Raw genomic sequence first — 25,764 nt, forward strand, 5'->3', positions numbered from 1 at the left:
CCAAGGTCATGGGTTTGATTCACATGCATAAATGAAGTCACTTTGGATTAAAACATCTTGGCAAATGCTTAAATCTAAATGTATTGAACTGTTGGAGAAATATTGGCCAGGTGTGTCCTCTGACATATTCTAACGAGCTGGTTTAAGTTTTTGAATTTGCATTTCACCCACCACTTCTTTCTTTAAAGACATTAGTGCATGGGATGTGCCTCTTGGTTTCTGGTATCACAACGAATCTCATTGTCTATAATCTTGCATGACCAGATGCAGTGCGTTCTGTTCACTGTGATTTTGTAATGTCAGCTGACAGACAAATTAATTGTCTTTCTAAACACGGTTGGGGTTAAAAACATGGTGTTATGCAAACATCAAGATTAACTCAAGAACGAACAGGTTTAGGTGGTTATCGGTTAAAAAAGTAGGTTTTGCATTCACCTTGCATTCTTTCATCTCAAGTTGTGCCTCACAGATGTGCTCAGTGTGTCTAACATTAACAGCAATCTCAGATGTTCAACATTCAATAATGTCTAAAGCAGACATGACTCACGGCTTACGTAAGATACCGAACATTTCAGGAAAAGCAAAACAGCTCAAAAGCCACCGTATCATTAAAAGTAAGGACTTTTATAGTTAGGGCATTTGTTTTTGGAAATGTTGTTTGAACAGTGTTAGACGTTGAGAAATGCCTAAATCATTCTTTTAATGGTTTAATCTTAATACTCCCATTTTTAAATGTTGTTGTTGTCCAGATAACTGCAAAAGCATTACTATAAACATTGCTTTTTCAAACATCTTTAACTGGGGATATTCCTCCAAGCTGAACATAATAAAATGCATTTTTCTTCTCCAATAGATATGAACATTTATTTTGAAGAATGACAAAACAACTACATGATAAACTTATGTTCGTGGTACAAACAGGAAACCCGTTTAAGTGAAAGAGACGCTGTGTTGATGCATCACAGAAAATTCTGAAAGATCTCAAATAGTCCATCAATTCAACAATCAGTACTGAATAAAAAAATAATAAAAATCATAACTGACAGCTACAGCAGCCAATCACCTTATATCTGCAGTTTTGGAGGGCTCTGAACCCATAGATTCGGTGGGAAGAGACTCGTTAATTTCTATGGCATCATCCTCATCTTCACTCTCCTCACTGGACGCCTGACCTCCATCTGTGACAGCGTTCACGCCGCTCGGTTTCACGCCGTTCACGCGAGCGCTTTTAGATGTGCTGACACTTTCATCTTCAAGAAGCTCCTCTCTTTTATCTGAATCCTCCAGATCCTCCTCTTCATCTTCTTCATCTTGTTGCTGCAGAGATCCCTGAATGTCTGCCTTGTCCATCTGCTGCTTGTCTATGATGAAGAAGGTTTGAGGGCTGGTGTCCATCTCATCTTCATCATCATCCAAGTTCACACTGGGGAAAAACAACAGACCAGCATATTTCATATTTTTGTGGAAATAGTGGTATAATGTTTTTCTTGATCATTTGATTAATACAAAGTTCAAAAGATCAGCATTTATTGAAACTAACTTTTCTAACATTATATATGTCTTTTATGGTTTGGTTTGAGCAATTTAATGAATCCTTACCAAATAAAATTATACATTTCTTTAAAAAAAAAAAAAAACAAAACCCCTAGATTAACCCCAAACACATGAAAGGTAGTGTGCACATTTAAATAGGGCTGGGCGATATGGCAAAAAAAATTATCACGATAATTTTTTCCTTATCAGTCGATATCGATAATTATCACGATAAATGTCAAATCTTTATATCTAGCGATTTTAAAGGCAGGTTTTTTTCTCCTGAATAAAAGAAAAACCAGACAATTAATTATTATTTATAGTTTATTGTCAGAACATGACAAATAATTTTCAAACAATGATCAATTGAGGTAGATACAGATTTGAATATTACTAGTTACATCAACATCAATAGAATAATATTATTAATATTAATAGAATATATAAAACGTTTTTATAAAAAAATAAGAACTGTAAAATTATACAACATTTGTAACATGGCTCTGACTGTAAATGTAGAGTTAAAGTGATTAAGTATATTTATCTTCCAACAAAAATGAGAATAGACAAATCTTTTCAGCATGCCAATCCCTTTGTGCAGCTGATTTAACACATTTTGTAAAATGTTTGAGCTGTCTGACAATATAAATAAAAAAATAATAAACAAAAGAACAATCTTAACCATTTTTTCAGCATTTACTGCTCAAGTTTTCAACAGCCAAAGACATTTCCCTACAAGTTACGTGCAAGAAAGACAAGTCTGTCTACAGTCTCAGGTTTTAAAGCTGCTCTATGACAGGTCACAATGTTTCCTCCAGTACTAAAAAAAGCCTCTGGAAGGGGGAGCTGGTAGCAGGGATACACAAGTAACGCCTTGCTAGTTGGCTTACTTTTGGAAATTTTTTGTCATACATCTTCCACCAATCCAGGGTTCTGTTTCACTGTCTGCATCTGGAGCCATGAGGTAGTGCTCCAGCTCCATCTCCACTACCTGCATGTCAGTGAGTCCTGTGTTGCTGGGGATGGCCTCTTAAAAACTGCCAAGTGACTTCCTCTGCTTCTTGGCAGGAACAGCTGCAGCAGCTCCCCTCTGCCTCCATTTCTTCTGTTCTGTATGAAGCCTGTGAAGTGGATGGACCTTGGTCTCCTTCCATATTCAGAATCTCAGAAACTGCTCTTTGTTTGATTCCCTCAATTTTCTCTGGCCTGATATATTGAGTCTTGAAGCGCGGATCAACCAAGGATGCCATATCAAGCAGTTCATCTGTTATCTCCTCATCATACTTCTCACTGAGATAGTCTATGACTACTGTCTTTATGTCCTTTGTGAGCTGTGTGTCATCATCAGAATGTTTCAGGACCTCTGTTTTGAAGAGGTGCAGCACAGGCTTAAGGTAGGACACACTCACATAAGATTCACCAGACAGTGAATCTGTGAACTCAAGAAGTGGTTTCAAGCCCTCATTTATTGACTCCAAAACGTCAATGTCCTGCCAGGTAGGCACCAAGTGTCTGGTTTTCTTGTCAGCAGTGAGTACCTGACTGATAGCCTTGTGCTGTTCAATCACCCTGGCCACCATCTTTTGACGTGAGCCCCACCTGGTAGGTGATTCTGTCACCATCTTGTGTCTGGGCAGTTTAAGTTCTTCCTGAGCAGTCACAAGGTCTCTTTCTTTTTCCAAGAGAAAGAGAAGGCAGCCACTACTTTTTTACACAGCCCGACAGCTCGTTCCACCCTCTTGTCCTTCCCCGCTTTCTCTGAGGAAGGAATGGAAATAGATACTTACTTTGTCTTTTTTCAACACAATATTTTTTCAAATGTATCCACAATATGTAAAGAAAAATATATATAATATACTGTAGCAACAATTGAGCAGCACAAGGCCATCAGCACTATATAAATTAGCTTTTTATATCAGCATCATTACTACTACTACTCCACATTAAATATTTAGGCTAAATTATGCATTTCAGTTTTAAATATGGCTTCTTTCTTGTAATCATTAACATTTAAGAACACATCAATAATACAACTGGGGCTGCAACTAACAATTATTCTAATAATCGATTAGTCAGTCGATTATTTTTAGTTAATCGATCAATTGGATAAAAACAAAAAAACAATTAAAGCATTAATTTTTTATTCAAACAGAACTAAAATCTTTAGAAAGTGCACTCCAAAAAAAGAATTTAAAGCATCTCAAACAGAAGTTTTAAGCATCTCTTAATTTTCTCATGCCATTTTTTCTTGTCTAGTAATCTTGATTTAAGATTTTTTTAATATATTTGGACTGGAAAGCGAGACAAAATTACTAAGTAAAAAGCTTTTTGCAGTGTAGGAGTGAATTTTTTAGGCGACCGTAATTTTAGAACGTTCACCTTTAATGTTTCCATGGCTACGGCGTCATGTTTGTCACGTGACACACGCAGCCACAATAACGCTGTATGACAGATGTATCCCTTTTATTTTATTTTTCGTTTTAATTCAAAATTTTAACACACAACGCAAGATTCAGCACGTAAATTCATAAGTTAACGTTACTCCCAAAAAAGTTACTACTTTTAGTAATCAATTTTAATCGATTTAATCGATTCGTTGTTGCAGCCTAAATACAATATTGATTTAAAATTCATCATCATTATTATTATTTCTATAACTTTTTGTTATTAGATGGAATACGGAGACTAATGCTTACCAATAGCCAAGTGTAGTCGATGTCCAAAACACTAAGTCGTGTCCATTTATTGAGCGATGCAGCTTTTACCATGTTTGCACCACTATCAGTTGTGATACATACTTGTCTGGTTTCACTCAGCCCCCAGGAGGTGAGTGCTTCCAGTCATTCCTTGGGCAATAACTTCACCTGTATGATCTTCAGGACAATAAGCTGTTTGAAGGCATTTGCTCTGAAGATTCCAGTCTTCGTCTATAAAATGAACTGTAAGGCTCAGATAAGGCTCCGATGTGCGACTGGACCATATATCCGAAGTAGTAGCGAAGAATTGTACATTTTGCAGATGCCGCTCTACCGTCTCCCTACACTCAGTATATAGCCGTGGAAGCGCTGTCAGCGAGAAATGTTTTCGGCCCGGTAGTTCGTATCTGGGGTCAGAACGTGGATAAGATTCTTAAATCCTTCATTTTCGACAAGACTAATGGGAAGCATGTCTTTTGCAATGCAATATGCAACTGCTTTTTGTGATGTCTCCATGTCTTTTGTTTTTTTTTTCTCATAAAGGCACGGCTTTCAAAATGGCGACATGAGACTCTGCTGGGTAGTTGCGCTGATGCTTGTAGATGGTCCACGACGTTTACCAACACTTGTTTGGGTCTGTAATTTCTTTGCATCTTCGTATTCTGAAGGGTGGACGTTGTTTTAAATGATGAAAGAGATTTGTGGTGTTGCCTGTTTTGATGGCACGAGAGTCGTCTGCACAGTTTGCAGTGCACGTCGCTCTGTTTTGTGTCGGATTGCAAAAAACCAAAATAGCTCCAGACTACTGAAGTTGAGTGACCTTTCTTGTCAACTAAGTCTGTGACCTGCGAGCTAGTCGTGGACGGTGCATTTTCTTCACTGTCGCTCATTTTTCTTACTCCTCCAACACGTGCAACTGACACTGTATGGCTGTATAGTACTAACACTGCGTGTGGCATCCAGAAGCGCAGGCTGCAAAATGCGTGCGCAGCGTTACGTATAGTGCGTAAACATTATCGAGCGCTTATCGAACTGTCATTATCGTGTTATCGAGAAAATTTATATCGTGAAAATTATCGTTATCGAATTATCGCCCAGCCCTACATTTAAAGTCCAGAGAACACCCACCGTATTTGTTCTGTCATAAAACTCAGTCTTTCACAATGCCTGGATGTTTGAGTACATTCATGTCTCAAGGGTTGATTTTTATTAATATTAACGGTGCGTGTCAACTGACAATGAGTGACGCCAGACGTGAGCAGATGATGATATGTAAACATAAATCGTATCGTTTACATGCTGAGATTTTTAATACATGTTAAATGCAATGGCGACTAGAATAGCTGTGTGCTAGACGGACACTTTGGGCATTCTTCATTTTCTAAACTGCAACCACAGCTTATTATTATCTTACATGCTCCAAAGTGAAGCAATCCTGAAGTTTACTAAGTGAAAGTGAATAAGATATTTATTGAGTAAATCTTTAAACGCTGAAAGAAATGTTTAACATTTGTTAAAAGGGTGCACTGTATTTATTTAAACCCACTTCCTGAAAGCGTAATTAAGCGGTGACTCATAATTCTACAGAACTACAGGTGAGTCACCAAGGAAATAAACAACTTTTCAAATAATTTCATTTTTTATGTGATACGGTTTGCTTAAAAACATTTAAAACTAACTAAAAAAATGTATTCATTTTCTCTCTCTGACATCGAAGTTTAAGACGTTTTTGTTCAGATCATTAACCATTCCTTAGCAAAAACTATTTTAATGCACACAAGTATTGGGAACTTGTTTTTTTTTTTCTGTTTTACCTTTTACCCCGTTATACGCATTTTCTGCCACATGTAGTCCAGAAACATCGAGGACTGCAGGAGACGCAGCCAATCCGCTGCATGTGTCTCTCTGCAAATAAGAAAAAGAATTATATTTATATTGCTATTTTTTTCCTCTAAATATTCATTTATGCAGATGTTCACCTTTAAAAGAGCAGTTTATTGCGTTTATTATGCGTGAAGCGATTCAAGTAGACATAACACGGCACCTGTGTACGGCACGCAGGCCCTCGAGATGGGTGCGAGCGCCCTGATACTGCAGGATCTCTTCTGGGCTCAGGTGTGTGAGCAGCACCTGCAGGACAGCCTGGGCGTCCAGACAGCTGCGGGAATTAGTGTTCACACCACGGAGTATCGCAACACCGACTCTGAACCCCAAACACATCACGGTCACACACTCGGCCAACGCAAAACAAGAGGAACCTGCTCACGAAGACGTGGCGTGTACCTTTCTGATCCTGGCGGAGCTTCAGGAGGGTCTTTCTAGCTCCTGCACGCCATCCTCCTGCTGGCGTATCTCTGTTGAGAATGAAAGAATATCATCTTGATTAACTTTTTTGCTATTTTATTTATTTTTTAATTATAAAAAAAATTTACATTTTCAACCGACAGTCATTTATTGTTATTTATAGTAAAACATTTATTCTTATAACAATAAAAAAACAGATCTGGAAAAAAAGGACTTTAACCACAATGTGTTCAAAATGTCACATCACATGGTTTTATGATAACCATTTTGTTTTACTTTACAAGAAGGTGTTTTTATGACATGAAATATGTTCTTGTTTGTGGAAGAAGTCTGAATTAAGCTTTTTTTTTTTTTTTTAAGGTATACACAAACATTTGTGTAGAAATAAATTTAATAAAGGGAATACTGACATTTTACTCCCTATTTCTGAACATTGCAAGAATTGTAATTTAAAAGGTTATAAAAGCAATTTCAAACAAATTGAAAAAATAGGTTGCAATTCTAAAATAAATGCGTGAGTTTATAGTATGCATTATCTTAATGAATAAAATAACTAAGAAAATAAGTTAAATATATGTAATTATCATCAATGAACACGAAATGTACAATGAATTATAGGAGGATTCGTATGTAAATCATTCATAATGTATTATTTCTATCACTTTACTTTGTATACAGCTGTGGTCAAAAGTTTACACACCCCTTGCCGAATAACCATTTAACCAAAAATGAGATGGGTTATTGTAAAATAATATTGCAAAGTGCTTTATTTTATTTAGTAATGTCCTGAATATGATATTTTACAAAACAAGTTTACATACAGTCCACAAAATAGAGCCTGTTCGAATATTTACACATGCTTGAGTCTTTAAACATCTTAAGGACACAACTTACATAAAAGACACGCATTGTACATCATGATCCCTCTTATTTTTGTAAAATAATTACTACGATGATTATATTTGGAAAATATGATATACGAACGTATTCAGAGCAAAGCTTTTTTGACACTTTGAATAGGTCCATTCATTAGGATTGCATCACCTCATGACAAATGGTGACAATGGATTGGGCTTTTGAGGCTTGACCAGTTCAGCTGAAAGAGCAATGCTGGAATTTCTACTGGGCCAAGTGCTATTGAATACGCCTGTCAATTGTGTTTACAAAGAGTGTGGTAAAAAAAAAAAATCTAACTCAAATACAAGACAATGAGAAATTATTCACCAAACATCATCTTATTGAGCCACCATTGGAAACGAGCCAGAGTTTGGGTTAGGATGTCCCAGACCTAAAGCTCATTAAACTTATTGTCTCTAAAAATAAACGTGTAGGAGATTCTCCCATTTCGGCTGAATCCACATCATGGAGTGTAAAAATGTGGCTCTACCTGATTTTGCATCTAGCAATCAAATTGCGGTTAGAAATCGAAGCAAGCACGCTGACTCATTTACGCACAGAAATGAAAGAAAAAGTACCTCGGATGACTCGTAATGCAGTGTGAGGATGATCCAGGGAGATGGCGATTCCCAGAGCCTTCAGGTACTTCTTCTCATGAAGTAAATTTGACAGCTCCTGCTGCCTGTGAAGACGCAAAAACACTCAAACTAGGTGTTGGTGACATTTTGTTTCGGAAGAATTAAAAAAAATGTAAAAAACTTTCAGCTTCCAATACACAAAAAAAAACTATTTTGTAATAAAACTAACTCCTCCATTCAAAAGGACTTCTTTTATGATGTCTTTTACAAACGCTCTGAATAGGTTTGTTTATTAATTAGGACATAACAAAGAGTGTCAAAAGGTGGATTTGACCATTTTGGGGCCTGACCGGTGGCGTCATTGAGTTTTGATGGATCAGAAATGTTTCATCAAGCATTTCTTTAGTTGTGTATCGAAGATGAAAGAAAGCCTCGTGGCTTTGGAACTGAATGACTGCTGAGTAAATGATGACAGACGTTTCATTTTTGGGCGAACTATGCCTTTAACATTTTTAACTAATAATTAATATGACCTAACGAGCCCAGAATTCGATCAGATATCATGTTTGTGTACAAGCTATGACGCGTGTCGAGATCAGCATAGATGGAATCAGGTGAAGCTAAATTGCTTTTAAGCGTCTAAAAACAGTATTGTTGCAACATCCGGATTCAGTTTTCAAGAGATTAAAGCTTTAAAAAGACAAAAAGGAGCCTTGCTTAGTTTGCTAAAATGTTTAACATTTAGCCTTGACGGCCTACAATCACGTATCTCACGCGGCTGGATCGTTTGTTTGTTACATAATATAATGCGGGCAGCGTCTTACTTAAGGACTCGGGTCTTCCTGTTTGGCCTGCTCCTCTGCCAGCTCCACTTTAGTCACGTCCTAACCAAAGAGAAGACAATGAGAAACAGAAACAAATGCACTAAAACAATCACGAGCAATAGAAACGTATGCTCAAGCGACCACAACCGTAATGCTTTTTCTGGAATGGAAACTATTATTTGTGCACCAAAGAGCCATTGGTTTCATTCTGGGAGCGTGACACAAATAAATCAGCACCGGCTTTACACAGTAATGGGTGCAGCAGAAATTATTAACTGTTAATTAGAAGAAGGTGTACACACACTTTGAATCGTATGAAATGTTCCTCCAGTGCTCATTCTCACCTGTCAACGTAATGAGAACTAGAATTAATGGCTAAAGATAGCGTTTAGCGTTGGCGTTGTATTCAGCATGGAAATATCACAACAGCAGATTCATGCTGAAATGTGCTGGCAGTAAAACGTCCCTTATTAACCTGCTCATAATCATAAAAATGGCCAATATTTGTGTTTATTGTTGGCTGTACTGTACACAAAAAGAAAAAACTAATTATATAAAAATTCTGCTAATGTGGCCAATAATATAAATGACATTTTATGTCTAATTGAAAAACTGCATTTATTTGATTAAAAAAAAAAAAATCTATATTTTTAAAATGCTATTTTAAATTTCAAATAACTTTAACTCTGTGCCGTTAATCCCGTCTTCAACGTCACATGACCTTTCGGAACTCGTTCTAACAGGACGCTCAAGAAACATTTCTTACTTTTATTTGAATACAAACTTATCTTAAAAGAACTCTTATTTGAAGCAGGAATCTTTGTAGCGTTATAAATGTCTTTCCTTTTCCTTTTGCTCTATTGGAGTGCATCCTTCCTGAACAGAAGTATTCATTTCTTTACAAAAGTATTGTATCTGCTTCTTCATCTTCATGTTGCTTGGAAGAGGACTGCATAAGAATAAGGAAGTGAAATGCATCAATTCCAATGAAGCAGTCCGGCAGGGTAAATAAAGTCCCTTTTGTCTCGGTAAAGGAAACATCACACAACACAAAACACGGTTGGCTTGGTTTCATTTGACAAGCGCGTTTTAGCTCCAGTGTTAACGACAGCAAATTTAGTTTCAGTTATAGTCTTTTGATTAAAATACCATTTAGTTTCAGTATATTAGTCGTTCGAATTGCTTATAGCTTTAGTTGACTAAATTTAGTCGGTTTGGTTACAGTGTAAACTTCCCAAATTCGTTATATAGGTTTGAAATAAAAGTTAAAATGAAAGAAATCGAATTCTCATAAAGAACATGCTCTTATTTTAAATGAAATACCAATGGTTATGCATTATAACTACTTGTTTACCATACTACTCATTCTCTCAAGCAGACATATTTCTATAAAAAAAAGGTTTAGATTAATCTTAGATACTAAGTGATTTAGTGATTCTGTCTTTTGTTGTTTGATTATCATCGGTGACTTGGACAATATGTAAATCCCCTCCTATCCCTTTAAAAGCAGTGTTCTGATACGCTCTCCTACCGTTTACACAAACGACTGTTTACGTGAATGATCATCAAAGTCTCTTTTTTTTTTTTGTGCAGTTCTCAGTTCATTAGCACTTTAGCGCAGCGCGACGCACTTTTTCTCTGCATGCGGCTTAAGGTCGCTAGATTCTCCAAACCGAAATTATTTTCGTGGCTTTGGAAAACTTTCTTAAATTTTAGACGCGTCAAGGTGGACTGACCTTCCACAGGCGTGATGGTGGAGTCGGCTGATCCCGTCACTATCAGGTCATCTTTGCTGCTGCCGTTGCAGAGCCCACACTTTGTCTGGTGGGCGTCAAATGTTTTTATGCACTTTCGTTTGTTTTATGGTCCACAACTTCACAAGTCCATCAGAACCACTGTAGAACGACAGAGAGATAGAGGCTGTGATCTATGAACCCAAAGCTTGCAGACAAACGTCACACAAATTTGAAAGTGAAAGTCAGCTGAACGCAGTCCATGTGAACCGATTGAACTGCGGCCAGAAGATGTAAGGAAATAGATAACCGACCTCGACACTAGCTGAGTTCCTCGACTGACAAATATGACCTTTAACACAGAGGCGTCATGTCCCTCAAACGTCTGCAGAAACAAAACACAGAAGTTATTATTTAATGCTTTAAACAGAATATCAATGTTAGCGACAGTTCACTCAAACACTACAATAACCCTATAATGATTTGCTCACCCTCAAGCCATCCTAGTTACATATAACCTATTTCTTTCAAATACAATCAGAGTTACTTTTAAAATATGTCCTGGACCTTCAAAGCTTCATAGTGGCGTAAAAGTGCATCCATCCATCAAATAAAAAAAAATAGCTCCACACTGATCTGAGGAGTAAATAAAGGCCTTCTGGAGTGAACCGATGTGTTTGCGTAAGAATAACACGCGTTTAAAACTTCAAATGTAATCCCTGTCTTACACGTGTTCAGGTGGCGTAAGCAGCAAATCAGAGTTTGAGGTTAACGGTTTGTTAATGGCAAGAATTGAACCTCAAAATGAATTATGACCAAAAACCCGTAGAACTCATCTAAACGGTTACCTAAACAGCTCTTTAAAGATGTAAGGCGTAACTCACCTTGAGCAGCTGAAGTCTTGAAGGGACCAGATTTTGATGGAGCCGTCCGCTGAGGCCGAGGCGAGACCTGGTCCACGGAGAGAACTGAACGCACCAAATACCTGCGACTGTGACCTCTGAAGGCGCCCAGCAGACTCATGTCAGCCAGCAACCAGAGCTTAGCCAGTACGGTCCTGAGAGCCCGTGGCCCAGCAGCTTGTCATTGGGAGAGACGGTCACGCTGTTCACATCCTGCACGAATGAAGAATAAAACGACGTTTGAAGAAAACTGTAGTAATAACGTCATTGACAGCAAATACAGAAACTTCGTTTTTGTTTCACTACAAAATATTACAGCGATGTTGTCTTGCTGTCATGAAGTCTGATTCATTTTAGTAGGGACATTTTTTCCATTATATATAATTTTATTTATTTTATGTACGAAATTATATTGTTCATGTATAATGTAAGTTGACTTTATAGCGTTCATAGAAAAAATACATTGTTAAATTAATCCATATTAGACAGATTTCTAAAAAATCATGTGACAATGAAGACTACATTAATGATGCTTAAATTTCAGCTTTGCATCACAGAAATAAATTAAATTCTAAAATATATTAAAACAATTTTTTTATTTTGAATTGTTTTTTTGTTTGTTTTTTTTTACAATATTACTGTTTCACTGTATATTTGATCAAATATTGCAGCTTTTCTGAGCGCAAGACATTAACATAAGCATTTAACAAATCTTACCAACTCCAAACTTTGGAGGGTAGTATACAGTTTTGTTGTTCAAAATAAATAAATAAATAAAATAAATCATTATATACACATATATACATATACACACACACTTTTCAGATTACAATTTTTTTCTGAAATATATACATATGTATGTGCATTTATAAATACATATACACAATACACACATTTATTATCTAAACAAAACTCTTATTTTCATGCCATTAATCATTTGAAAGCACTAATGAGATTAATGCTGCAGTTAATTACAAGTTTGCCATTTTCTTGTTGGCACTCAGCCAGTGTAAAATCAGCCCCACACACGTGTGTTTAAAAGCTCAACTCTACAGTAACATCTTTCACAACACTGGACAAAAGAGAGTTCTGCTGTCAGCTGAAGATGATTTATGGTTACACAGTCTTGACGCAAACAGGTGCACAAAAAAAAAAAAAAAAAAAAAAAAAGTCAGACAATACAGACATGGAAGACTTGACAAACTAAAGCAACAGAGCACGGTTCTGCGGCCAAAACTATTTGTGCAACCAGATAAACATGTTTTCATCGTGTTTTGTTGAAAGCTTAGTATCGTGACAGGGGCAACGACCCACCTTGTCATGAGCTTTCTCTCACGAGCCGTGCCGTCATCAACACCGGTTCACATCCCACTTCAGGAAAAGAGTCAGGCAGGTCCCAGACCTTAACAGTACAGTCCTGACTGCCCGACACCAGGAAGACCTTCTTTAACCTGCGTACAGCAACAGGGTCATTTCGTTATTGGTTAACAGGTTTAAACACAACTTAGTAAAAAAAACAAAGTCAAACTGAAGCTTTAAAAAATGTGAAGCTTAATTTCAGCTTTCTGACAGTGCAACTCTGACAGATGAACTAACAAACTGCAATAAATTAATACAATTAATAAGTATAGACATGTAAAAAACAACAACAACTAAAACAAATGCTAAAAGAAAAAAGAAAAAAATTATATACATATATACATACACATATACATGTACACATATATACACATACATATGTATATATATATATATATATATTTATATATGTGTGTGTGTATGTATATATATATATATTTTTTATTGTGTGTGTGTGTGTGTATGTATGTATACACACACATATACATATATACATACAATAAAAAAAAAATATATATATATATATATATATATATATATATATATATATATATATATATATATATATATATATAAAGGGAAAGGGAAATGTTTTTAAGTTTATATTATACTAAAGGGTAGAAACTTCACAAAAGCGTTAATTGAATCAAAGGTGTTGCTGGCCTCAAAAAGTTTGTGAACTGTATTAGAATAGTTTATTGTGATCAAGAATGTCGCAATTATTGATCTGCTGTGTTATCAGCTTAGTAAAAAGTGTCACTCAGTCAGGAAACAATGGATTTTCAAAGGACAGCAGCCGTTTCTGCTCGTGTCTTAACTCATGCTGCTTTATCTGAGTGGTATTTCTAACAGAGACCAGACCTGGAGCAGGCGATAGAGCCCCACGGCGTTGGAGTGTCCGCTGCCCTGAGCCACGCAGTGCACCCTGCCGGGCGCTACGTCAGATCCATCTTCCACAGCCGCAGGGACTTGTCCTGTGCAGAACATCACACAAACGTCATCTCTCCGAATGTAGAAGCGGCCGTTACATTTCACGGTCTGATGTTTTGAATGGCGTACTATGCTTTTTGTGGAAAGAGTCACCTTTGCGCAGCTGGCAAACATGGAACCTTTGCGGAGGACATCCGATAGATAAGATGGTATCTGCAGAAAAACGAGCAGAAGATTGTCGAGATTTAAAGACAATTGGGTGTTACGTTACGTTAGTGTTACGTACGCTTCTACAGGAAAAAAGAGAGCAAATGAACAAAGCAATTTACTTTGCTGTATTTTTAACATGATTATCATCATATTTATAGAATAGTTTAGTTTTAATTTTTTTATTTAATTTTCTCATGTTATGTATTTTTTTTCTAAATATACATTTAATTAGTTGTATTTCTGTTTTAGAGTTAGCATTAATTAATATTATTTTACATTTTATTTAGATAAGATCTTTTTTTTTTTTTTTTTAGATTTACTTTTTTTTCCCATCAAATATTTATATTTTGTTTCATTTCGGCTTTGTTTCAACTGCAGGAAATTGAGTTTTATTGTTTGAATTAATAATAACAACAACAACAACAACACTAATCCTTTTTAAATCTCACCGAATAAATATTTGATCAAAATGAATATTTTAGTCGAATCTTTTCACTTCCACTGTCGTTGAAACCGAGGCATGCATTTCATTTACAGATAACACACACTGTGGAAAAAAAGTGCATTAACAGAGACACACACACACACACACACACACACACTCGACACTCTATAATACTCAGCTTTTTTTTCTTTTTAAGTGCTATTTTAGAAAGCACTTTTTATTAATATAATTTTTATTTTATTTTATGTTTTAGCACTTGTTTTTGTTATTTGTAAATTTTGCTACTTTTTTCCTTGAGCGTTTACTGTTGCTTTTTGCATTATCACTCACCATTCTTCCTATTTCACGCTGTAATGCTGCTTTGATGCGTATTCTGTATCGTTAAAAGCACCTATATATAAATATAGGTGACTTGTCAAACGTGTTTTCTGCGCCAAACTTGAGTTACAGATATAGGTCTCTGCGTTTTGGCTCAAAGTATCCAGTTGCTGCCCTCTAGTGGCTCGCTCACCTGTGTGTCCATACAGAATCTGACAGCTGTTAGTGGCCAGCTCAAACACCTTCAGCTGAGAGCTGTTGGTGGCCACAACTATGTGCGTGTCATCCCTGCCCCAGGAACTTCACATCCAGGACATCGTCATTGCTGGCCGACAAACTTCAAGCGGAGAGAAACAGATCCTGATCGTAAGCCAAGCTCAGAAGCGCTGAAAGTAAAAACAGGCCGGGCAGAAGGTGGACCGTGGGGCTCACCTGCTGCTGTACAGCGAGCGGGCATCTGGTAGATGAGGATGTTGTGCTCTGCGGTGGCGGCTGACCAGTCTGTTGGACTGCGGCATGGGCAGGAGGTGCATCAGGCTGCGCGGGTCTAAATGACCCTCGTCTGTGTTGAGAGCCGGAGCATCGGGCAGCGATTGGATGAACACGCAGCGAAGCGGACAGGGAGTCCCACACTCGAAGAATACCTGCATAAGACAGCAGAAACATCGAATAGTGAGGGCCAGGTTCAACACCGCGCAGAGCACAGAGGCAACATACAGCACCAAAATCATTATTTTCAATCAATGAGTAAAAAAGTAAAGCGCACACATATCTAATCGGTGATCGGTTTTAAATAAATGCTCTTTTTTTCCATTATTGAAAGAATTTGATTATAGCGCTGTATTATTTATTTGGACGAAATAGTTTTTTTATTTATTACTAAAAAGGTACACATCGTCTCAGTGTTTCCTGTCATTAAACGCTCAAAACCACTGGCTGAATCGATAAGCAAAATATTTTATGTTTTGTTTTTAAAACAAAATACCAAAAAAGCTTTCAAATGCAAAATGTCGGCAGATGCCTAAATTAGAAATTATGTGCATAAAAACAAATATTTTTCGTGTGCATAAATACACACAAACAATATAAATGACTAAAATACGTAGAAAAAAATACTGATCAAACACCAATATGGTGCTAATATTTTTTAGTCCATTTGTGATTTGTCCAAAACAAATATGTTGCATACCTTCTAGTAGTTATTGAATCTTAAACTTAAAGAAAATCTGTGAAATAAAAGTTTTATCAATTTTTACAAATGTAAATATAAATATTACATGAATACAAAAAAAAATACAAAGGTGTTGCTTATCTAAAATATAACAAAGTGCATAATAAACATTAATATTAGCATTACATTAACATTTAATAAATAATAATAAAATAACAATGTTACTGTCGCAACAACGGGCAATTCCGCCCCTAAGTGGTCCTGCTTTTAGAATTTACATTAAAGGATTTTATATTAACCTGGATTCTGATTCGAACTACAGCATTTACCTTTACTGCCAGCTGTGACAAAGTGCAACCCTTCACCCTTCACACCCATCTGAGAGTAATCGCCCTTCTCAGGGAGAAGAACAACACCTTCCACAGCCTGCACAGTGACAAATAAGAGGTCTCCAAGTGAAATAACACTGCAGAGTAATCCGTCTTTTAAAGGTAATGATAAACAGATAATAGTTGATAAACCTGACCTCATAGGCGAGGACAGTCTTCTTGACGGTCTTCTTCTTCAGGTCCCAAACTGAACAGATTTTTGTCTCGGCCCGAACTGAAAATGAAGACAAGCGCGACTCTGGTAAGTAGTTAGACCATTACAAGTAAAAAAATTTTTTTTGTTTCTGCCGTTTACCTAATTAGAGTTTTCATAAATCGGGGAGAAGGCCAGGGATGTGACGGCACTAAAGTGGCTCTCCAAACACAGATACACTTGCTGCTCTGCAGGTCCCCAGATCCTGATCCCACAGTCCACGGAGGAGGAGAAGAGCTGCAGCCTGCTGATGTCGGATGAAACTCAACCAAACTGGAAGAGAGGGAGTTACATCTCTTACAGATGGCACCACGAGAAGCGAGATTCAATCGTGGACGTTTCTTGGTGCTTACTGTACAACCCCAGACGATCCTTTCAGGTTGTGTGTGCAGTACTGCTTCAAAACATCCCACAGCTTGATGGTGCCGTCGCAGCCACCTACAAACAAATCATCATGCTTGATCCCGCTGAACGTGCACTGATCTGAAGAGCACTTTAACTAATGTTCTTTTAGACAGTACAATGTTTATAAAATACAATAGTAATTCCACGTTTCTTAATATCCTTTAAATGCACTTTGTAATCATTTTTAATTGAAAGTTTGACTTTAATGCACTTTTTATATCATTATGTTTTAATAAGCTTTTGCCATGCATTGAAGTAGTACACTTATACTGAATAACATACTAAAGCATGCATACATATTTTATATACATATATATATACACACACACACATACATACATACATACATATATATATATATATATATATATATATATATATCTCTCTCTCTATCTATCTATCACACACATATAGATATACACATATACATACACACACACACACACACACACACATATACATATATGTATGTGTGTGTGTATATTATAAATAAACTATTCCAATAATAATCAAGTAATCAATATATAGAGAAGTGTAATATTTCGCCTTGTTAAGATGTATGTGACACCAAAGCTGTTTAGAGTTCCTCATCAGAGACGTGGTGTGTCTGACCTGTAGCCAGCAGGGTGGAGGTGGAGTCAAGGTCATGCTGGACACGGGCACATTGTGGATGGCCCTCCAGGAGCGAGTGCACTTCTCCTGCTTCCAGTCCCACTGCTTCAGGAGCAGAGCCCTGCTGGCCGTCACCAGCACCTGCAGAACAACAGCAGAAACAGCCTCAGTGTGGATCAACGCTGAAACAGCAGACGGGCAAAGGAAGCTCATCTCACCTCATCGTCGGGACTCAGAGAGAACGAGGTGATGTCCTCCTGATCATCCTGCTCAAGAGAAGCAACGGTGACAAACTTTTTCTCTTCATCGCGCAATACTCACAAATAAAGCTCAATATCAACACTTAACCACACGCTATTTAAAAAAAAAAAAAAAGATTTTTATGTATTTTAATGATTTACTTTTATCTAAGACCCAGGCGAGATACATGATAAAAAATATTGCTTTTTTTAAATGCAAGCAACTAAAAGGTAAGCAGTAAAATGTTTAACTTTCCAGCTGATTAATCACAATACATTTGTACCGTTTCATACAAACCAAAGCAAGTCTATTTCTACTTAATTCACTTATTTGCATACATTTTCCAGAACAGAAATCTGAATGTCTGATAGGCTTTAAAGTTTTTGCTTCACTTTGTTAACATTTTGGGATTTGATCACTTTTTAAATCAGCCATTAAAAAATACTTTATTGTTATGTCTTCAATTCTAATTGCATTGTTTTATCATTACGTGTTAAGTCAGCTTTAGACATTCTACTAGCTTTAAGTAACAGGCATTAAAAAGTACATGGCCTTTTATTTCCACGGCCTTTGCAAACATTTTAATTGTAATGAAATAAACCTCCTAATTTTGTATTTCGGATGTTTTCTTTCCACTAGTCTAAAAAGAAAAGACATTTTATGGAAGAAAAACTGGCGAAAATAGAAAACTGTGATGAATAATTTAAATATTCACGTTGCAATTTTATTTATTTAAAAAAAGGGAAATTTCTACTTGGATTTGTGTGTTTACTGTTTTTGAACAAACTAAATAAAAAATTTGTCCATAGTATAAACACACCTATAAAACAAAACTGTAAGACACCGACCTGCTCGATACTATGGATGATTTTTCCTGTATTGATCTGTAAAATGTTGACTCGTGGACCACATGTGCACAAGATGTACTGCTCGTCGTGACTTATCTGGATGGAGAAACAAAACGAGTCAAGTAATCACTGTGACTCACGGACCTGCTAATATTATTTACGTGAAGTACTCACTTATGAACTTACCTGCACTTTACCTCCTTTATAGAATGGTTCTATTTTGCTGGAGACTGCGTAACTAAAAGAAAGGATAAAGTTGTCAAGGTAGCGAACAGTCATATCAACTAGTCACTGTAAGTTCAGCACATTTCAAAGCATCTTTCTTACTAAGAAGAGTCAGAATCAAAGAAGACTACACTCACTTTGATTTAAACGACAGCGCGCGTCCAGCCATGACAACCCACGACGTTTTCAACTTCTCGCGAACAATATACTTATTATTAAAAGCATAAATGTTTCTTCATACACCTCTGTATTTCAACGCATGGTGCATGTGTTCCTGCGAGTGTCGCACAAATATGACGTCTTTACTAAAACCCAAGCTCTCGTAACCCTCTAGTGGCAAACAAACGAAAGACAAACTAAAATATCCTAGATGAATATTTTTTCATCCCAGGTGAATAATAATAATAATTATTATTATTATTATTATTATTATTGTTGTTGTTGTTCTGTAAACTATTAATTAATAATGTTACACTATTTTGTAAAAGTGAAAATGCTGGTCACAAATATTTTTGTAAGTTCGCGCGAAAGAATTATTTAAAACAACTACACTGTTTCAGTTCAAGTTGTTTTTTTGTTTTAAATGAACCGTTTACTGTTTCATGTTTTAAGCGCTAGATGTCATCCGTCCTCTTACGAAAAATACGAAGCGAAGAAGCGCGGTAACGTTACGTCATATCCGACGTCTACTTCCTGTCTTTAATCAGACCTCGGATCAGTTGGTGTCGGTTTGTCCTCCGCTCCGTTCGCTTGTTAAAGTCTGAACAGCTGATTCGGGGTCAGTCATTTGTATGCGACTCTTGTACCTCAGCGTCAGCTTGCGTGAACCGACGGCGTCGAGGAATCATGACGGCCGCTCTTAGCTTAGGGCCCTTAGTTTAACAGGACTCCTCGGTTTAAAAGAGTTTCAGGTGTGGGGCAGTCAGGTCGATATGTCAGTACGTGTCATCATGTCCAACGGCCCTGCGGTGTGTCCGGTTCAGCGCTGTCACACACCAGCTCACCGGTAGGTCACCGCTCGGGCGATTCATTCATTCAGCCGTTCACGAATACTGACACACATGTCCGTGAAGTAACTAGTCTGGCCGAAGTGTTGCCTGCTTAGTTTGAATAACACATGTGTTAACCGCTATGTATACTTTTTATCGTTTAAAGCAGTGGCTCGCGACATTTTTGACGACCTTACGATTTTGAATGACCCCTAATAAAATGTGTAATATTCCCATTAGTGTGTTAAGCTATAATTACAACAAACCTCCCGGGTCCCCGGCTCAAATCTGTCGTGAAGAGAGATTAAACATTAAGCAAAACATTAAAACATTTACTGAGTAACCTAATTTATTAGGTTGTGTGCATTTCAGTGGACAGAAACCAAATGCGTGTCGCTTTGGAAAAAATATGACACTTTTCTTTTAATGAGGAAAGACTGAAGAGGCAAATAACGTTGAAACTAGAAATGCATCTCGTTTCTTTCTGTCAAAACTACCGCGTTGAACATAACAGTCAAAGTTATCAAAGTGAGTGTGTGTGTCTGTAATTCAGGAATTGTTAAAAATCTTGCAGTGTTAATTACTATTATAGCTCTTAATAAACTTTTTGCAGTTTTACCTATTTTCGAATGTTGGCCAGAACAGGCCTTTTTAAAGTCTTTTTGGCGAGATCTGCCTTTTTCTTTCAAATAAATGTTTTCATATCACACAAAAAAAAAGGAAGTAATTGAAAGCGCCAAGCGAAGTATCAATCAGGCTAGGTGTAGACTTATATTGTCCCAGTAGCTGGCATCCACATAGCGCTTTGAACTAAAATCGTAATTTACACTCAATATGTTATCATTGCACACTGTTTTATAATCGACTAAGGTGCAGATAATCCTGCCTTTTATTCATTCTTCTTCTTCTTCTCCTTCAGCAGTTCAGGACGTGCAGAGCAGCACCATGTGTGTCTTTTCTGAGTATACGGCCTCTGTCCTCTCTTACCCGCCACCCTCGTCTAAAGAGACAAATCCAGCAACAAGAAGAGGCGGGCGTAAGCAGTTCCACAGCCCTACACAGCATTTTACTAGCCTTCTCAGTTTAAGTTTCAACATCATTACGCTTAATTAAGTCTACTTCAAGTCAGACATCTGAATGCGCTCATGTCTTTCCCCCACAGCCAGTTACATGGAAGTCTCTTGCTGTCACGTTTGCGTTGAGGAAGCGGGTCTTCTTCTAGGGATGAAATACTTCAAGAGAAAAAAAGAGCAAAGTAGGGCGCATGGATTTATCGTCTGAGCGGCATGGTGATAAACCTACACGCGCTGCTTTGGAGTTTCCCATTTCCTGCTAGTGCTGCTTCGTCGTATTGAGCGCTGTTGTTTGTGTTTTGGTGCCGTAGTGATTGAGAGAGAAACGAACAAAGTCGATGGGAAAAGCGGCGCTCGGAGGTCCTTTCTCACTCGTCGACCACAACCATAAACCCACAAGGCGAAAGAATTTCCTCGGCCGGTGGCTGCTGATCTATTCGGTTTCACACACTGTCGGACATCTGTCCTGATGAACTGGAGAAAATGATTGAGGCTGTCGATGAGATCGATAGCAGAAAAGCGTCTCTTTTTAAAGCCCATAAGCGTCTGTAAGGCGATTTGTATTTTATGCAGTGATCTTAAAATATTGTACATTTAAACTACTATTACATTTAAAAATAGTAGATAGAAGTCATACTAAAGTGTCCTTGGTCTATGGAAATGTGGCATCTAAGTAAAAGCAGCGATTCTCAGCCCTTTTGATTTAAAGACCTCCATTGTTCATCACTATATTTGAAACTTCTTGTATAAATTATAATATATCCAGCAGTATGTAATTATGATAAAGCTACTTATAACCTTTTTATAGACAGAAACTGTCATTATATTAAGAGTTAACTGGATGTTCTTAAATACAAAATAGTGTGTGTGTATATATATATATATATATATATATATATATAAGATTAAACCTTGATTTAAAAATATATCATATATCTTATGATATTAAAGATATTATTATTATCTTATTTAAAACATGTAATTAGATAAAATTACAATACATAGATGATTCTTTGTTATATATTCTTTATGTACTTATATTCTGTATTATAATTACTATTAAATCAGAAAAAAAATAAAGTGGCATTTATTTTTATAAATTGTGCAAAGAACTGTTTTCAATTAAAGTGTGTTATTTTTCTGTCACAGATGAAATTAAAGCGATTCCAGACATAACACCACTTCTGATCAGCATCGATCTGACAGAGACACACCAGAGAAGCACTGGCAGCCTATGTCAAAGGTGGCGGGAATCACTCTGGTCTATAGCCACTGAGCAGCTAATGTGATTCCTGATCATTTCTATTATTCAATGTCTCAAGCGCAGAATTTTCCCCAAGCTGATCGGTCTGACAGGCACGCTGCCCAGATTGAGCAGGTCTCCAGAGCCTACAAGTCTACTACCAGCCAGGGCCCAAAGATGAGGACAAACGGCTACATTGTGAGCGTTTAGTGTGTAATGTACAGTAATGTAGTTTAGCATCGTACATCCAAATGTGAGAGAACATATGTTTTTTCACCCAAAGCAGAAACTTCTGTCGCATTTACCCCAAAGAAGATGAATGACTTTGCCATTTACTTCCTCGTTGAGGATAAAAAAAAAAAAATACCTTGGAATGTCTACTGTCTTTAAAATATATTCTTTGTGTTCATCAGAAAAAAGCGCTTGATGGAGGGTGAATGAGGACAGAATTGTGACTGAGCTGTCGGTTTAATTAAATAATTCCCTAATAATCAGTATCGTATATTTGTTCCCGTAACTGCAGGTTAGTCACACCATCATAATGTATCTGGTGGGACCCTGATGGCCAGTTTCTCTTGAATATTTTAAGACAGAACAAGAAATCCTCTGAGATCTGGAAATCATCCATACGCTGCCCACATGAGGAAGTACAAGTATGGCAAATGGTGACAGGCTTTGTTTCACAACATTAGAGCGCGCTTATTTCTGTCTCAGAATACCATCATTTCTCGTTAAAGTGCAATTCTAATTTAAGAAATCAAGACTTTTGCAGCATTCCCCATTTCTTTTCAGTCCAACATTTCTACGACCCTTGTTTTTAGTTTAGATGGATAGCATTGATGTTCAACTTTAATAAATTATGCTCTGATTTTCAAATCACGCTTTGTGAATGAATTGCATGGTACCATATCACATCACAACTTTACACCAGTACATTCAATACATAAATTCCTGAATTATTTTTGTAAACTCAAAAAAAAAAAAAAACTTTGTAAGCTCTGAAAGGAGGCGTGAATGCTTTTTACAACTTGGTCTCGTAATTACGATGTGGCATAAACACACAATAATTACGTTTGGTTCACTATCTCTTCGTCTTTTCTTCTTTTTTTTTATTGTTGTCGTTTCTTTCTCTTTTTTCTGAGCCGTGCTGACCCAATGTACATTTGCTACATTCTGTACCAACCCAGAGTCTATGTCAAAGCTAGGGCAGGAATCATTGTTATGACTCTACACTCGCCAGATGCTGTAATATGATTCCTCATCATTTTATATTCTATTATCTCAAATGCAGAGTTTTCCCCCAGGCTGATCAGTCTGTGGGCACAGCTGCCCAGATTGAGCAGAATCCTCCAGAGCCTACAGAAGTCTACAGCCAATGCTGTTGATCAGCTTGTCATTTCTTAGTACCGCTGTTGGTGCAAATTGCAACCTTTGTAAAAATGGTATTAGGAAATGGCAAAAAAATCTGCCTTACTGTAAGTTTTTGTTGACCTATAACTATTGTTTTTTCAAAAAACTCTCAGTACAGTTCTTAAACCTGATTTAGGTTAAATAAGGTTGCAATCTACCAGTTCATGAAAAGGTGGCTTCTATTAATAGGCCAGAGAAAGGACATATAAAATCAACCTCTGGTTATAAAACTGAAAAGTTTGTAGCGACACCCTAATAAAAAATTTTCCATTGCAAGCCCCTGTTCTCTTAGTTAATGGTGATTAATATAAGAACCTCCACTCATGTTTTGTGCTTTTTTATCCAGTTGGGAAAAAATCACCAGGAAGGATCAACTTTTCCATTTAAAACATTTCTGCTATAAACCAAAACATAAAACCTGTTACAAATGTTTACCATCATATGAAAAAATATACATAGATGCCACAATTTCAATGTAATTTAGCATTTTAGACAAAAACAAGGAAAAGAGCCTTTGCAGGATTAGAAACACGCAACCTACAAAGTACTCCATCAATTTCAGTTTGCCTTAAAAGCAAAAGGCAATGAAAGCGAAAATGAAAAAGCAGACTCAGTCATGAGAGGGTCTACACAGAGCAAACTTGTGCTGTAAGGATAGCGTCACACCAAACTGTTAACAGTCAAAATGCATCCAGTTCTGGAGACAAAAACTTCAACTTTTCTAGACGTCCTTCTTTTTCAAATAAACCTTCCCAATTATTACTGTACTATTGTCTTGCTTTAAAAGACCCCCAGATATTTAACGTTTTTTCTTTCCCCAGCGTAAACCAGCAGGAAGTCTTACTGTCATTAGTGCTACCCCTTTTTATTTCAATTAATAAAACTTGACATTTTCACGCAATTGGGAGAAAACCTGTGCATCATCTTGCCTATTGATCGTAACTACTATATCATCAGAATCGCTGGTAAAAATTCTCATTACAATTACGGTAAAGAGATACACGTAAGTTTCATTTCTCATTTGCTGCCACTAATTGCTCTATGATAGAGCATACCAGAGAAGTGAGCATGCTGCCTACTAACTCTCCACCAGCCCAAAAGGGCACATAACCAGTGTTCACCTTGAGAATACTTTAAACATCACTGTACAGAACTTTTAACAATACCAAAGGCCTTGAAATTTGACATCAAGAACATCTCTAATCAGGAAAAGCGTGATCAAACCTACCAGGGACACAGTCTGGTCAGGATGTATAACAGCAGGGGGGAAACAAGTTTTCAGGCAAAACCACTAACCAGTCAAACAATCATAGGAGGGCCTCCAACCATGATGATTCCACAGCCAGATTACTCCATTTAAAGAGATAAAAACAACCACTGGGTGGATTGGTATCTTTACAATGAAGCGATGTGACTATACTGGCTAAAACAACTTGCAAAAGTGCATGTATAATGCCCTGCTAATGATTCAGTGGGCTTTGTCCAAGTTACACAGTGTAACATCCAACAGTAAACGCTCAAGTTCAAAAAAGTCCACCTTTGATAATTTTGTGAATGCATTAGGCTCTGCAGCGCAAGAACTCCACAGCACACAGTGTGAAATAGGATTCAAGACCAGTCTCAGACCCATCCTACAGTATGTCATTCTTGCAACTAAGCAGACACAAATTGCTTTTATATGGTAGTTTAGCTCCAGCTCTTATGCTGGGCTCAAGCTACTCAGGTTCAGTTAAACAAGGCACTTAGGAGAAAGAGCCTACCCACTGGATAAAACTGCTGAATACATGGCCTAAGCGCAAATCAACCACAACAGAGAGAGTTCTACCAGAGCCATTTATTTTGTCACCACAGAAGCAATCAGGCCTTTGAAACAGTTCAGTCATTTTGTCCCCCTTCCTTCCCATGTCCCATGCGGTTCGGCACATGCTTGGGCACTGCTGGCTGGGCAACACTTCAGTGTGGAAGCACACTGACCATCAGCAAATACAAGCCTTGGACACTTGGTGAAACCTTCTCTGGTTTGGGACACCGACCTGGCTTCACTGTAAGAGACAAGATAGTCAGTTTTAATTTGTCCATTCAGTCTGAGTATACACGCTGCAGTCACAACATTTGACCTGCAAGAGCAAACTGTAAATCCAATTACCGTTTTATTAATTTTACCATCAAGTCTTTGACCAAGCAAAGCAGAGCCCATCAATAAAACATATACCTATATGAGAGGCATACAGTGGCGT

General features: G+C 37.2%; 2 protein-coding genes across 2 annotated transcripts; one reads left to right on the forward strand and one right to left on the reverse strand.

Annotated features, from left to right (window-relative positions):
- Positions 1–850: 850 nt before the first annotated feature.
- On the reverse strand, positions 851–19,123 carry tbl3 (transducin beta like 3). The gene is given in 45 exon segments (XM_043234717.1): positions 851–1,490; positions 2,446–2,524; positions 2,583–3,205; positions 5,050–5,201; positions 6,051–6,109; positions 6,112–6,134; positions 6,274–6,286; positions 6,288–6,406; positions 6,409–6,432; positions 6,513–6,548; positions 6,551–6,583; positions 8,009–8,131; positions 8,841–8,892; positions 10,576–10,689; positions 10,691–10,727; positions 10,880–10,950; positions 11,446–11,515; positions 11,517–11,551; positions 11,553–11,612; positions 11,614–11,637; positions 11,639–11,680; positions 12,782–12,815; positions 12,817–12,918; positions 13,688–13,707; positions 13,709–13,768; positions 13,771–13,800; positions 13,910–13,951; positions 13,953–13,969; positions 14,923–15,022; positions 15,024–15,054; positions 15,130–15,180; positions 15,182–15,219; positions 15,221–15,340; positions 15,342–15,373; positions 16,230–16,326; positions 16,427–16,492; positions 16,585–16,736; positions 16,739–16,755; positions 16,836–16,920; positions 17,500–17,529; positions 17,532–17,640; positions 17,718–17,765; positions 18,588–18,683; positions 18,774–18,825; positions 18,950–19,123. Coding segments are annotated over 45 exon segments (3,681 nt in total). The 5' UTR covers positions 18,982–19,123; the 3' UTR covers positions 851–1,059.
- Positions 19,124–20,954: 1,831 nt separating this feature from the next.
- Positions 20,955–22,786, forward strand: LOC122341386 (protein SCO1 homolog, mitochondrial; the record flags this gene model as incomplete). Its single annotated transcript, XM_043234718.1, is given in 12 exon segments — positions 20,955–21,002; positions 21,005–21,056; positions 21,186–21,199; positions 21,201–21,309; positions 21,312–21,326; positions 21,329–21,386; positions 22,028–22,117; positions 22,202–22,239; positions 22,242–22,315; positions 22,641–22,673; positions 22,675–22,746; positions 22,748–22,786. Coding segments are annotated over 12 exon segments (642 nt in total), but the record flags the coding sequence as incomplete, so codon positions are not given.
- Positions 22,787–25,764: the final 2,978 nt, after the last annotated feature.

This window comes from Puntigrus tetrazona, chromosome 3, assembly GCF_018831695.1.
Source record: "Puntigrus tetrazona isolate hp1 chromosome 3, ASM1883169v1, whole genome shotgun sequence".
Taxonomy (NCBI): Eukaryota; Metazoa; Chordata; class Actinopteri; order Cypriniformes; family Cyprinidae; genus Puntigrus; species Puntigrus tetrazona.